At 31.3% G+C, this 12,764-nt stretch overlaps 1 protein-coding gene across 1 annotated transcript in view; it reads right to left on the reverse strand.

The window, feature by feature from the left end:
* Positions 1 to 204: 204 nt before the first annotated feature.
* LOC139492982 (uncharacterized) overlaps positions 205 to 12,764 on the reverse strand; it is a 60,589-nt gene continuing 48,029 nt past the window's right edge. Inside the window, exons 17-24 of the mRNA XM_071281129.1 lie at positions 12,580 to 12,679; positions 12,021 to 12,244; positions 9,642 to 9,708; positions 6,900 to 7,079; positions 6,186 to 6,521; positions 2,949 to 3,127; positions 2,113 to 2,220; positions 205 to 581 (exon numbers count right to left, since the gene is read on the reverse strand). Coding sequence (XP_071137230.1) covers positions 360 to 581; positions 2,113 to 2,220; positions 2,949 to 3,127; positions 6,186 to 6,521; positions 6,900 to 7,079; positions 9,642 to 9,708; positions 12,021 to 12,244; positions 12,580 to 12,679 — 1,416 coding nt within the window. The 3' untranslated portion in view covers positions 205 to 359. The remainder of the gene's footprint in view (positions 582 to 2,112; positions 2,221 to 2,948; positions 3,128 to 6,185; positions 6,522 to 6,899; positions 7,080 to 9,641; positions 9,709 to 12,020; positions 12,245 to 12,579; positions 12,680 to 12,764) is intronic.

The raw sequence follows: 12,764 nt of genomic DNA on the forward strand, positions 1-12,764 counted from the left end.
TACTTTATTTGGTCTTTTTAATCTTTTTCATTCGAGAGTTAATGATGAGTCTTTTGTAGAGGGATTTTACTCCTGGTATATAAGGTATTTTGTTTTCAACCAGTGGGTCTATGCAGGGAGGGGTGATAACAAGTACGTTTTATTTCAATGTTTCGACGTTTAAAGGAAAAGGTATAACAAGGCATTTTTAGATGTAGGTTTGTTTTTTTTCAGCTGTTTTATTAAGTCATTCTTTACATTTTAAAATATTCCTTTATGTTGAAATATATTCAGAAAGGTACAAACAAATAAAATTGTCATTAAGAAAAATCATTACTCAAAGAATAGTTCCACTACACATATGTACTTCACAAACTAGTTTAAGAAAGTATGTGCAGAGGATGCACATCATGGTTCATCACCGTCCAAACTGTTTCGTGATACATCTTGCAAAAGCTGCAAATATTCATTCTGCAGTTGTTACACCAATACAATGCAATATTCTGGTCGATGCACATTTGGCATTCGGTTAATTGCTGTTTTGAAAAATGGTACTGCTCTTCAAAAGCTCCATCGCAGGTTTGCACTAAAACAGCATTTCCCTAAAACAAGAGAAACATTTGACTGTAACCTGTAATTTTATTTTCAGTATCGTGATAAGTTAATGACAAAATAAGGTCACGAATGGAATGTTTTAAAGTTAATGTGTCATAACAAAATGTTGTTAACACTGGATCAATAGCAAAATAGAGTTTATCATTATAAAAAGCGAAGATAAGTACGCTTACATGGTCAAAAGAAATTAAACAAGCAAACACACTATTGTTGAATGGTTTTCTAATTGATCCCATCTCGATGTTTATATTGGAGAAGTTAACGAATGACATTATATCATCTTTTTTTTTTGTAATCTTTTTTTATAACATTACCCTTGACAAACTAATACAAATATCATCATCATTAATCATTAAGATAATTAAAGGTAATAGAATATAATGGAAACGGGGAATGCATCAAAGAGGCAACAAGCCGACCGAAGAGAAGAAAACAACTCAAGTCCTGCAAAAAGAAAATCCTGCAGCCAGTGACAGACATCAATTGGCTTCTAAAAAATTCTGTTTTTACTTTTCTTTCTGTGTGGCCAAATCCATCATTGTTATAAAAAAAATAAGTTGATCATATATATCTTGTAGGAGTGGAATGTGTTTTGAAGATTTAATCTTCTGAAATTTTGTTTGATATTATAGTCTTTCAATGTTGAAAATGTCAGGAATATATTAATGTCTGTCCCTCCCTCTTCGTTATAGTGCAACGTCAATAATGGTGTTTGATTTTACTCAGTGTTGTATGATATCAGTAGAATTAAATTACGGACGGTATTGGTACAACAATTACTTTTAAAAGTAGATATTGTTATGACATCTATATTGTATTCGAATCTTTGTTCAAATTGACCAATGATTAATACAATCCTTTTTTAATTGTGAGCGGTTTTCGTCTCAACGAAATGCACGAAAAATTGTACGTTTACTTTGAAAATAGTTACTTAGATCAATTAAATCAAGTAATATAGTATAAGATAAACGTTCACTTATACAAATGTATACTTTAACTGGACATGTTAAGTTAATTTCAAAAACAGGAGTTGTTTGATAAATGTTTACTTATAAACAAACACTATTTAGATTCATAAGAAAGAAAAAAAAATAAGTGTTTTTTACAATTGCAGAGGGAAAAAAATCAACACAATAAGTCTTAGTTTTCAAACATGTTTATAATTAGGATGGTCTTCTTCTACTTGTATCGCCATTTGGTTGCATTTTTTGTGTGTTGCAAATGTTGCAAATAATGTCTTTTGTCAGGAGAAAGTGGTTATATTTTGCCTAATCGTTTGAATGAAATTACTACTGTGCTATACCTCACATTACAACATAAACATCTTTATATCTTTGTTTATTTTCGAAAATAAATTGAATGTTCAGCATGAACATGGTATTTGAAAATATTAAATAGTTCAACAGGCTTCAATACAATTAAACTATGATTGTTTTCTTTTTTTCAGTTTTGGAATATATAAAATACTTAGGTGTGATACAATAATTCTAGTAAATATATTAAATGAATTAAACTGACCTCATTATCATCATTCGCCACTGTCAAAGATTCACTGCATAAACCATCATTTCCTTCTGATGTTACGAGTAATTGAAAAATGCGTTTATATGCAGTGTTCAGAAGATCCTAATTACAAATAACAACCACACATGTTAATTCCAAATAGCGTTAAAGTACTGCATATAGTCACTTAAATAAGTTTAGCAAAGGCTTAAATGTACTTTGGATAGCTAGACTTAATCAAAATCGAAAGTGAATTGTGAAATGCACAAAACCAGTCTTTCATGGTTAATTAGAACTCCTTTATCAGAATCATAGATTATGCAAATAGAAATAACTAGCCGAACATTTTTTATATAGATTAAACCGTTGGTTTTTTTCTGTTTGAATGGTAGCACACTTGTTATTTTGTGGTGACCTTTATAACTTGCTGTAAGGTGTGAACCATGGCTCCTTGTTGAAGGTGGTACCTATAATGGTTTACTTTTACAAATTGTTACTTGAATGGAGAATTGTATCATTGACATTCATACCACACATTCTTATATCTATATATACAGATTTTGGCAAAATCATCAATTAAAATATCCACAAAAATGTGTTTTTCACTTATTCAACGGAATTGTTACCCTCGAAAATGAATCCACAGTATATTATATTTAAAATTTTGCAATGATGTAGTAACTTACACTTACTCATATTTGTGTTGAAATATGTATGTTTTTACAATATGTCCATGGAAGCTGCTTTCAGTTAATAAATGAACTATCATGAAATTATCAAACCTATGACATGTACAAAAATGTAAAAAACCCGACATTTTCATTGGTTGAAATCTCAATACAACAACTAACCTCTGTCTGCATTTCCAACCATAACTTTTGCTCTTCTGAAAATTGCACAGAGCTCGTCACAAAAGCAAAAAGCTGGTCACAATATTTTTGGATATTTGCAACCCTCTCCAGAAAAATATGATTGTCCTTCCATGGCACGTCTGTGCTGTTGTGATATTTCTTCACATCTTTAATCTTATCTGATATTAAATAAAACTGATTATGATATAGATACCATTTGTCAAAAGAAACAAAATAAAGAAGCTGTTAAAAGAGTACAAAATTACGAAAATTCTTCTCGACATCGACAGTCCCGTTATTATCTAACAAGTTATCTCCATTTAATGTTGATAACAGATCAATCCTGTAAAAGAAGGGCAAAAGATTCAAGAGGGACATTCAAACTCATAAATTAACAATAAACGGACACGCCATGGCTAAAAAAGAAAAAGACAAATAAAAGTACACAAAGCAATACATAGAAAAATAAAGATTAAGCATGACTAACCCCACCAACCAATAACTGGGGGTGATTAAGGCAACAGAAGTATGCCGCTGTTCCAAAGTCAAACCACAGCAACTATAAGTGGGAAACAACGGAAACACTGAATTGCAACAAAACAAACGCTAACTTAAGTGAATGGTCTGGTAAGAATGCACAAAACAAAATTTTCCTTCAAAAACCAAATGACGTCATTTTCAATCAACCACATCTTCTTATCTTTATAAGAAAATATCACAAAATCAGAATAGACACACATGTTAGTGAATTCTCAAATGTAATCTTTTAATGCGTAGGCTATAAGAAAAAGTAATAATGTAGAAAATGCAGCAACATAATTTTAATAAATTATGTATACAAACCAAAATCATTTGAAGGATATAACCATAAATCAAAGAATAGCAAGCATTCTCAGAGCATGGCAATAAATAGTCCACTACCGGGTAAAAAATCATTATACTGGAACAGAATGTTAACTTGTTCTACAACTTGTCATGGTGTAAACAAAAAGAAAATACCAAGTCAATATATTCAAGCATGACTATAAACAGTGGTATAATATGAGTGAATTTTTCAAGTGCAAGGACAAAATTATCAGACCAAAACAAAAAATCGAACTTGACCTGTAACTTGTCATGATGAAACCATTTACCAATTATCAATCAATATCTTCAAGCATGATGAAAAAAATTGTGGAAAACACTCTAACATTAGATATAATTAATAATTCTCTAAAATTACATATGATGTAATACAAATAAACTCATCATAGATACCAGGATTGAAATTTTATATTTACGCCAGACAATGTATATCTATTTTCAAATTATAATCAGATATAATTAATAGTTCCAAATGTATTTTCCTTCATTTGTCAAAATCTAATTTACATTTTTATTTTTAAAATTTGTATGAACACAATGTTATGTTATGAAAATTATATACCTTAATAAATATAGATTATTGTCTAATTAAAGGATTTCACTTCATTAATCTTTTTTTTTTATATATATAGCATTCAGAAAATAAGTTTATTCAAAATAAAATAAAACCTGCACAACATTGTTCAAACAATTTACCAAATAATATCTTTTAAAAAATGAGTTATCTCCCTTTGTACAGAAATATGGTTTAACATAATACCCTGTACTTTAGATATGGACCATAACTGAAGACTTAATCGCCAGACCGTAACAAAATTCGAACTTGATCTATAACTTGTCATGATAAAACTATATACCAAATATCAAATCAATATCTTCAAGAACAAAGACAAAAAGTGAGGAAAACTGATTTGCCAGACTGACGGATGGACAACAGACAGACAGACAGACGAACGGAGTGCAAACCTAAAGTCTCCTTCGACTTCGTCGGTAGGGAACTTAGTATTGAAAAGGTAAAAAGAAAACAAATGCTAGTTTTTGGCCTCTTTTATGCCCCTTCATCCCTTTGAACAGTTTGGACAGTAATCCTTAAATCAATTCCAACCGTACTTTTAGGATAAGAGATTCTGAGTACAATTTCATAGAGATCCATACACTTATGCTAAAGTTATGTTTTACAAACCACATATCGTCGGACGACAACAACCTTACAACATTAGCGAGAATACTTGTGTTGACAGGATAGAGCTAATACTGTTTATGGATTACACTTTTTCAAACAGTAACAACTGGAACATTAACAAATTAGAAAGCTATTTGGGAAGTTAATTATCTACGAAAACATATAACTAGTGAATTGAGACAGTATACGTAAAACAATTCGTTAGAATGTTTATAAAAGCTGATTAAGTGTCGAGTTTAGAAAACCGTACAAAAAAGTGTGTATAATGTGTTTAGACACAAGTGTAACGTAGTATTTGAGATATGATATGACGTACAATTGAGCAAATTGGATTTCATCGATTAGAAAGTTGATAATTGGAATGTTGAAATCAACTTTACTTCTAATTCTGTATTTTAATTTGTAAATTTTTACGTTTTCGGATACGATATCATATTGTTTAAAGTGACATATAGGTCCAATGGGCCGGATGTAAATATAAAATTGCTATGTATATAATTGTATAAATGTATGTTGTGATACACATGTCACTTTAATAAATAATTACTTACTTACTTACTTACTCATCAAACATGTCAAAGACAGTATTCTAAAATCGTTTTCTGAGTTAATATACCAAAGAAATGAAGAGACGAAGCAGACGGATGTAAGATATGCAAACAATCACTGAAATTTTAGTTGCACAAAATTAACAATTTATTTGAATTTGAAATTTCGAAAACAAACGTATGATTAATTTACATTTCTTTTTAACTGTTTCACAAATGTTTTGGGTTCTAAAACCGTTTAAATACTCTGTAAAATTTCTTCTTCTTATGTGTACAAAATCGGTCGCTAGTAGGGGTATACAATAAATACCAATTGTATACCGACTGTCTGTTTAAAACCTTGTAATGTTAATACAAACTGTCGTTGAAATTCAAATATAATTACAACCTAATCTTCATCTTCGTTTCTGACTAAGATTGTCTAAAAGTTTTTCATGTTTAAGCTTAACATCAATAAAAATAAAATGCCCAGAGGAATACAATTGACTCGTTAAAACGTTCATCTCTATCTTTGAGTATCTCTGTCCTTATTTACGTACCATGTTCGACTATCGATGCTTTGTTATTTTGTTTCTTTTAAATACATTTTATGAAGAGAATTTATCAATTTACTATTCAAACATTTCTTAACATTATTCTTACCATCAAGGTGCAAACATAATTCATCACGATTTACTTTAACACAATCTTCTTGTATCCACGTGTTGCACTGTCTTTGATGATTTGCTATATCCTGTAACACATTTATATCCCATATCTCTTTAAAGTCCTTCCCATGAATCAACATTTTTGTACATTTCTCAATTGTTGTGTTTTTAACTTCAGTAACTAATCCATTTAAGATTACTTGACGATGCATTGGTTTACAATAGAACATTACATCATATTTGTTCAGTTCAGATTCTTTTAAATAATTACAAATAGTCAGTACTAGAGAGCTGGCATACTTATTTTCGACAAGATTAACAGGAGTACCACCTATAAAAGAAAAGTAGTTTGCATCGAAGATACCCTGCATAATTTTGCCTAAAAATTTGTCTATCAGTAGTCATAAATAATCAGTAATTTATAAAAATGCACATTGAAAATTATGAGAATTATGAACGTTTTGTTTCCTTCAGTGCGTTTATTTGGTTATAAATGGAACGTTTCTAACCTTTTGTATAGATGTAAGTGATTTGCATATTTTCAAAGGTGATTGTTTGTTTTCTTTACAAATCTTAAGTGCAGAAATTATGCCGATTTGTCATATTCAACATTTCGTTTTATGGAATTCAAATTCGTGTTTTATGAAAAATAATCCAGCGTTCATTAGTCAATTTAAAACATTTTGCGTACTTAATACATTAAGTTTACCTTTCTTGCCTACTATTGTAATGTTTGGCGTTGTGTTTCTCATGCGTTTAAATATCTTTGAATCATTTGATTCACAAACAAAAACATCACCAGCAATCCCTGTTGACCACTGGTTCAACCTGTTGTTATTCCTTCGATTTGATGAATCCACATGCATACATAGTTTCTCCATGAGAAAACCTCCATAAACAATAATTTTTTGGTTAAAATAGTGTATAAAAGGTATAGCGATTGTTTTTTTGTTTGTTTTGACTGTAAGACCTCAATAAGCTATTGAATATTTCAATTAGTTGCATATTAAGAAAGATGGCAAATAAAGGCAACAGTAGTATACCGCTGTTCAAAACTCATAAATCCATGGACAAAAAACAAAATCGGGGTAACAAACTAAAACCGAGGGAAACGCATTAAATATAAGAGGAGAACAACGACACAACATCGAAACGCAACACACACAGAAACGGACCATGCATCAGAAAAAACACCACGAGAAAAACAAATATAACATGAAAACCAAATATATGAATTTGGGATAGACAAGTACCGTGCCACGTCTTATCTCAATATCTCAAAAATAAGAGAAAACACAAACGACTCAACGTTAAAATGCAACACACACAGAAACGAACAATAATATAACAATGGCCATCTTCCTGACTTGATACAGGACACTTTTAAAGGGGAATAAAAGTGGTGGGTTGAACCTGGTTTTGTGGCATGCCAAACCTCGCACTTTAATGGCAAAGATAAATATAACATCGAAATGTCAACATGATATTACCGCACTACAATACATATAAATAGGAGAACATATTAGACAACGAATAATAGATAACAAAAAGTATCAGGTTTAAAATTCAATACGCCAAAAACGCGCCTTGTCCACACAAGACCCACCAGTGACGCCCAGATATAAAAGATCGAAAGTGAAAAAAGTACAAAGCTGTACAGCACTGAAGATCAAAAGTTGAAAAGGTTTCGCCAAATACGGCTTTGTTTTTATGCCCGGGATAAGAACATTCTTATTATATAGACCAATTCATGCTATTGCAAACAGTAAATTTTATCAAATGAATATGAAAGAGATTTACATAAAGAAACTGAAGTATTAACTAATTACAGAAAACTAAACCCGAATACATAACTATGATCTACATAGTCAAACTAGGTAACTTAATAAATTGTTGTTTGAAAGATTATTAAATCGAGACACAGGTTTTCGGTATATTAATTGGATACAATCTGGATATCAATTTTTTAAGAAATATCAAGGTACAAATTGATTAGGCCGTTGGTTTTCCCCGTTTGAATGGTTTTACACTAGTAATTTTGGGGCTCTTTATAGCTTGTTGTTCGGTGTGAGCCAAGGCTCCGTGTTGAAGGCCGTACTTTAACCTATAATGGTTTAATTTTTAAATTGTTATTTGGATGGAGAGTTGTCTCATTGGCACTCACACCACATCTTCCTATATCTATAAAATAATATTTTGCAGTAGAAATCACTGGGTTCTAAAAATTAAATGATTATGTTGAAGGAAATATTTACGCCAATGCCATCGCTTCCTAGATCGTCATACTATTTTTAAGTTATGGGACAGACATGCAATATTGTGAAGAGTGTATCGTAATTTACAATTCTATTTTTGTCTAAAGTGTTCCTGGTGTACTTTGAAGGTCCATCTATTGTAGGGAATTAAACATAACACATGACACATAAAAAAATATAGAGTTATTTCACCAAAACATCAGAAACGCAACCTATTAGTATTATAACTTTTGCAGTATTTTTCAAATTAGTCTGTATTACATATGATCCTTAAGGTGGTATGGGAGTCTAAAATAAAAATGATAGAATAGGCTCAGACTTTGCCAAAACGTAGTATCTATAGATATATGTTGAAAAATATAATACAAATGATAGGTCACCACGCATTTTCTCAAGCTACAGGACGTGACAAAATGACACATTTTGTATGGATTATACAGGAAAAAAATCCAATTTTGTGATTAGAAACTAAACAAAATGATAGAATTGTTAAATAATTAAGAAAAAGATAGCTTTCAGACAATGCTTTGAGAATAACAAAAGAAAAGATAGGGTCACCGTACGTTTTTTCCGGCTAAAATACAATATAGGAAAATTCCAAACAGAATCCCTCAGAAAATACACTGTTTTAGAGTTACCTCCCCTGAAAATGCTAATTTAAAAAAAAAAATACAAACAACCAAAAATAATCAACATTTACAAAAATATTAATATCTATAAGTTACTTTCTTATAAATTGGTTCTTTTAAATGAAAATTCACATTAAAAATCTGCATTCCTGCATCAAATTTTGCTAACTTGATAGAAAATCTGGACCTTTGGTTCTCTGTTTTTCACAATCCAAGATGGAGAGGAAGACACCCATACCACCTTAATATATATTGATATGCCATATATATATATATATATATATATATATATAGGATTTAAAATAGAAGATTGAAGTGTGAAGTGTTTTCTTTCATCTTACTACCTATGTACAAACATATTAAAAACCAATATTATACATATTACTCATACTCATAGTGAATATAAAAACTTATGTATGTGCAGTTACAAAATCTAACTCTTTCTTTGAATGTTCGAATTTGCTTGTGTACCGTCTGCACAGTTTGTTCTCTCCAATGTTTCAACAGAGTAAGCTTCGGTTTTTATCTTAGCCTTTTTGTTTACAGGTTCAAATAGTTTATCCTTACCTCTTGTTTCAAAAACTATTGCCTTCCATTCATCAATCATATTTTGATAAGCCAGTCTTCCAAAAGTCTATAACATTTAAAAAGTAAGCGGTGTATAAATGAAATAACTCTCCGGGCTATATGTATTTTTAACTATGAACCTACTCATTAATTTCTATTAACATTGTGCAAAACAGCTTCCGTGTTGAAGGCCGTACTTTAACCTATAATGGTTTAATTTTTAAATTGTTATTTGGATGGAGAGTTGTCTCATTGGCACTCACACCACATCTTCCTATATCTATTAGGTATGATTTATGAAAGATTGAAAATAGCATAGTATTTTTTAATAGAATGAATTGTGACTTAGAACTTAAATATTTTAGATTAAACTTTTACCAATTATGGTCTAATACCAAAAATCTAAATACATGGTGAGATTTAACATATCAAAGAACTCCTAGCATTCAATGTGTGATGAAATCAAACAAATTTTAATTTTGGACCCTTTGGACCTCACTTTGGACCTATTTGATAATGGAGCAAAATCCAAAATCTAAATACACATATTAAATTAATATTAAAAGACAAACAGACAAATAATAGTCACATCACACAACATAAAGGCTTAGCAACACAAACATGAAAACTAATTTTAGCATTTCAGAACTCCCCTTGAAATATTTTTTTTTGTGCTAAATCAAATTAAGTTTCAGCCTAAATTTAGATTCAAATACAAACCTGGATTGAATTTTATAAAATGATAATTACACGATAAGATTCGGCATATCAAAGTATAGCAAGATTGCAGTGTTTGTTGAAATACATTTTGCGTCAACAAAATGCATAAACATTATGGCGCGCTTCAGTGACTTTCGTTAGAGGAAAAAAATAAATAGTATGGCATAAAACATAAGGGATTTTATGGCTCGCCTCAGAGGATGTACAAGATTGTGTTATTGTGTTTCCTTCTTGCTTAAAAAGGGACGAAAGATACATGAGACACATTAAAACTCATAGATCGAAAATGAACTAACAACGCCATTGTTTAAAAGAAAAAACAGACAAATAATACCGGGTAGTACACCAGACACAACAGAGAAAACTAAAGGCTTAGCAACACAACCCCACCAAAAACTTAGGGTGATATCAGGTGCTAAGGAAGGGTAAGCAGATCCTGCTCCACATGTGGAAACCCGTCATGTTGCTCATTTTATTACAAACCCGGTAAATAGTCTAATTCGGTAGGTTACATTCGTGAAAAGGGAACGGAATTGTAGTTACGACATATGAAACATATTTGATATCATCTATAATACGGATATTCCTAAATGATCAACCGACTCGTATTGGCGTCCGTAAAATTTACGAAGGGATGATTTAAACTTCACCATTTGGAACTCTTGGTTTGGTCCTCAAAGCTCTTCAACTTCGTGATGTATTTGGCCCTTTTAACTTTTTGGGATTCGCGCGTCACTGATGAGTCTTTTGTAGACGAAACGCGCGTCTGGCGTATATATAAAATTTAGTCCTGGTGTCTACATGTATGATGAGTTTATTTAATAGCTTCCTTGTGAGCAACAACCCTCTATCAAATAATGGGTACAGATTGATCTTTAGAATATTTTCAATTCAACTAATTGATGATGAAGGATAATGCCCAGGTTTATGCCATCATTACTTTTGTTGACAAAGAAAAGTTTAAGAATTTTTTTTTCTTTTTTCATCTTTTCTTTTGCGAGCTCGTTTGAAAGGTCTGTGCCGTGCAATATCCGAAATGATACATTGTAGCTGTAAATAGATATAGGAAGATGTGGTGTGAGTGCCAATGAGACAACTCTCCATCCAAATAACAATTTAAAAAATAAAACATTATAGGTTAAAGTACGGCCTTCAACACGGAGCCTTGGCTCACACCGTAAGTTTGTTTTGTTTGTTTTGGTTTGAATGAGGCAAAGGTTTGTAACAGTGGTCTCCAAACATAAATTAAACAGGGAATGAAGTTTGTAAAGGGGTAGTGAATAAAGTTTCGTTCTTTGTGATGAATATCGAACGGCGTTTGAATAAATGGCAGCAAGTCGCAAATAGAGACATCATGCAGGGTTGGTGATGTATAATGACGATGACCATTGTCTGCGTCTACGTCGAGGAGCAGAGTTGAAAATATTCATTACATTAACCGAGCTACAGGAAGGACTAGAAAAAATATTTTAAGGCACCGTACTCTTACATCACTCATATCCTTCCGTAGTCCTGAACATGTATGAAATATCTGCCAATGGACGTTGATCAACCAACAATCAATCAATAGCATGTCGTAGTGAATATTGTGCAACCGACCTTGCCATCTTAAAGATGTGTCAGATATATTTTATAGTGTTTAGTTCTAGATTTACTTACCTTTTTTATATTTTTCCAAGCTGTAGTGAATAATGTTTCATCTTCCTTTTCATCTTGACGATGTTCCAGCAGCAAGTTTCTGAGGTGAATAACTCTTATTAAATCTGGGGCTAGTGTTGATTCTTTACTATCAGGTAGTTGTTCGAAACCAAGTATAACAGAAGTGATTTTCCAAAGCTGTGTTTGCACCAGTGTAAAATCAAAAGTCTTAGAATCGGTGATACCTGTTAACAGGACAAACAAGTCGTAAAATTCGATAACCGTTTAAAAAAAAATTGAGAAAGAGTATAACTTAAACAAACATTAGATTAAAATTTTCACAATTCGTACAAATGTCATTATCTTTTTTTTTCATTATCATATAATAATGTAATTCTGATAGTTTTAAATATCCTGTTTTCTGGAATAAACTGAATGGAATATTGGATGATTTTATCTGGACAATAACAAATCGACGAGTCGCAGGGACTGTGATATCTCTTCAGGCCATTACATATGTTCCACTAACATGACTACCGTTAAAAGTAGAATAAGCCACAAACGTTAAATCAGTTCTTACCTCTTATTCCTAAGATTTCGTGACTTGTTTTCCCATATGAATCATCGGCTAAGCTGAAGTAGTTTCCCGCAAAAATGTTAGCACAAGATAACATTGTTTGCTGTAAAAGATAAAATTTCATGGTTTTTGTTTGATACTCTGCAGATTCAAAATTACACCAAATTCAAGTTTTATCAATAAAAAAT

The sequence above is a fragment of the Mytilus edulis genome, chromosome 10, assembly GCF_963676685.1.
Source record: "Mytilus edulis chromosome 10, xbMytEdul2.2, whole genome shotgun sequence".
In the NCBI taxonomy this organism is placed as follows: Eukaryota; Metazoa; Mollusca; class Bivalvia; order Mytilida; family Mytilidae; genus Mytilus; species Mytilus edulis.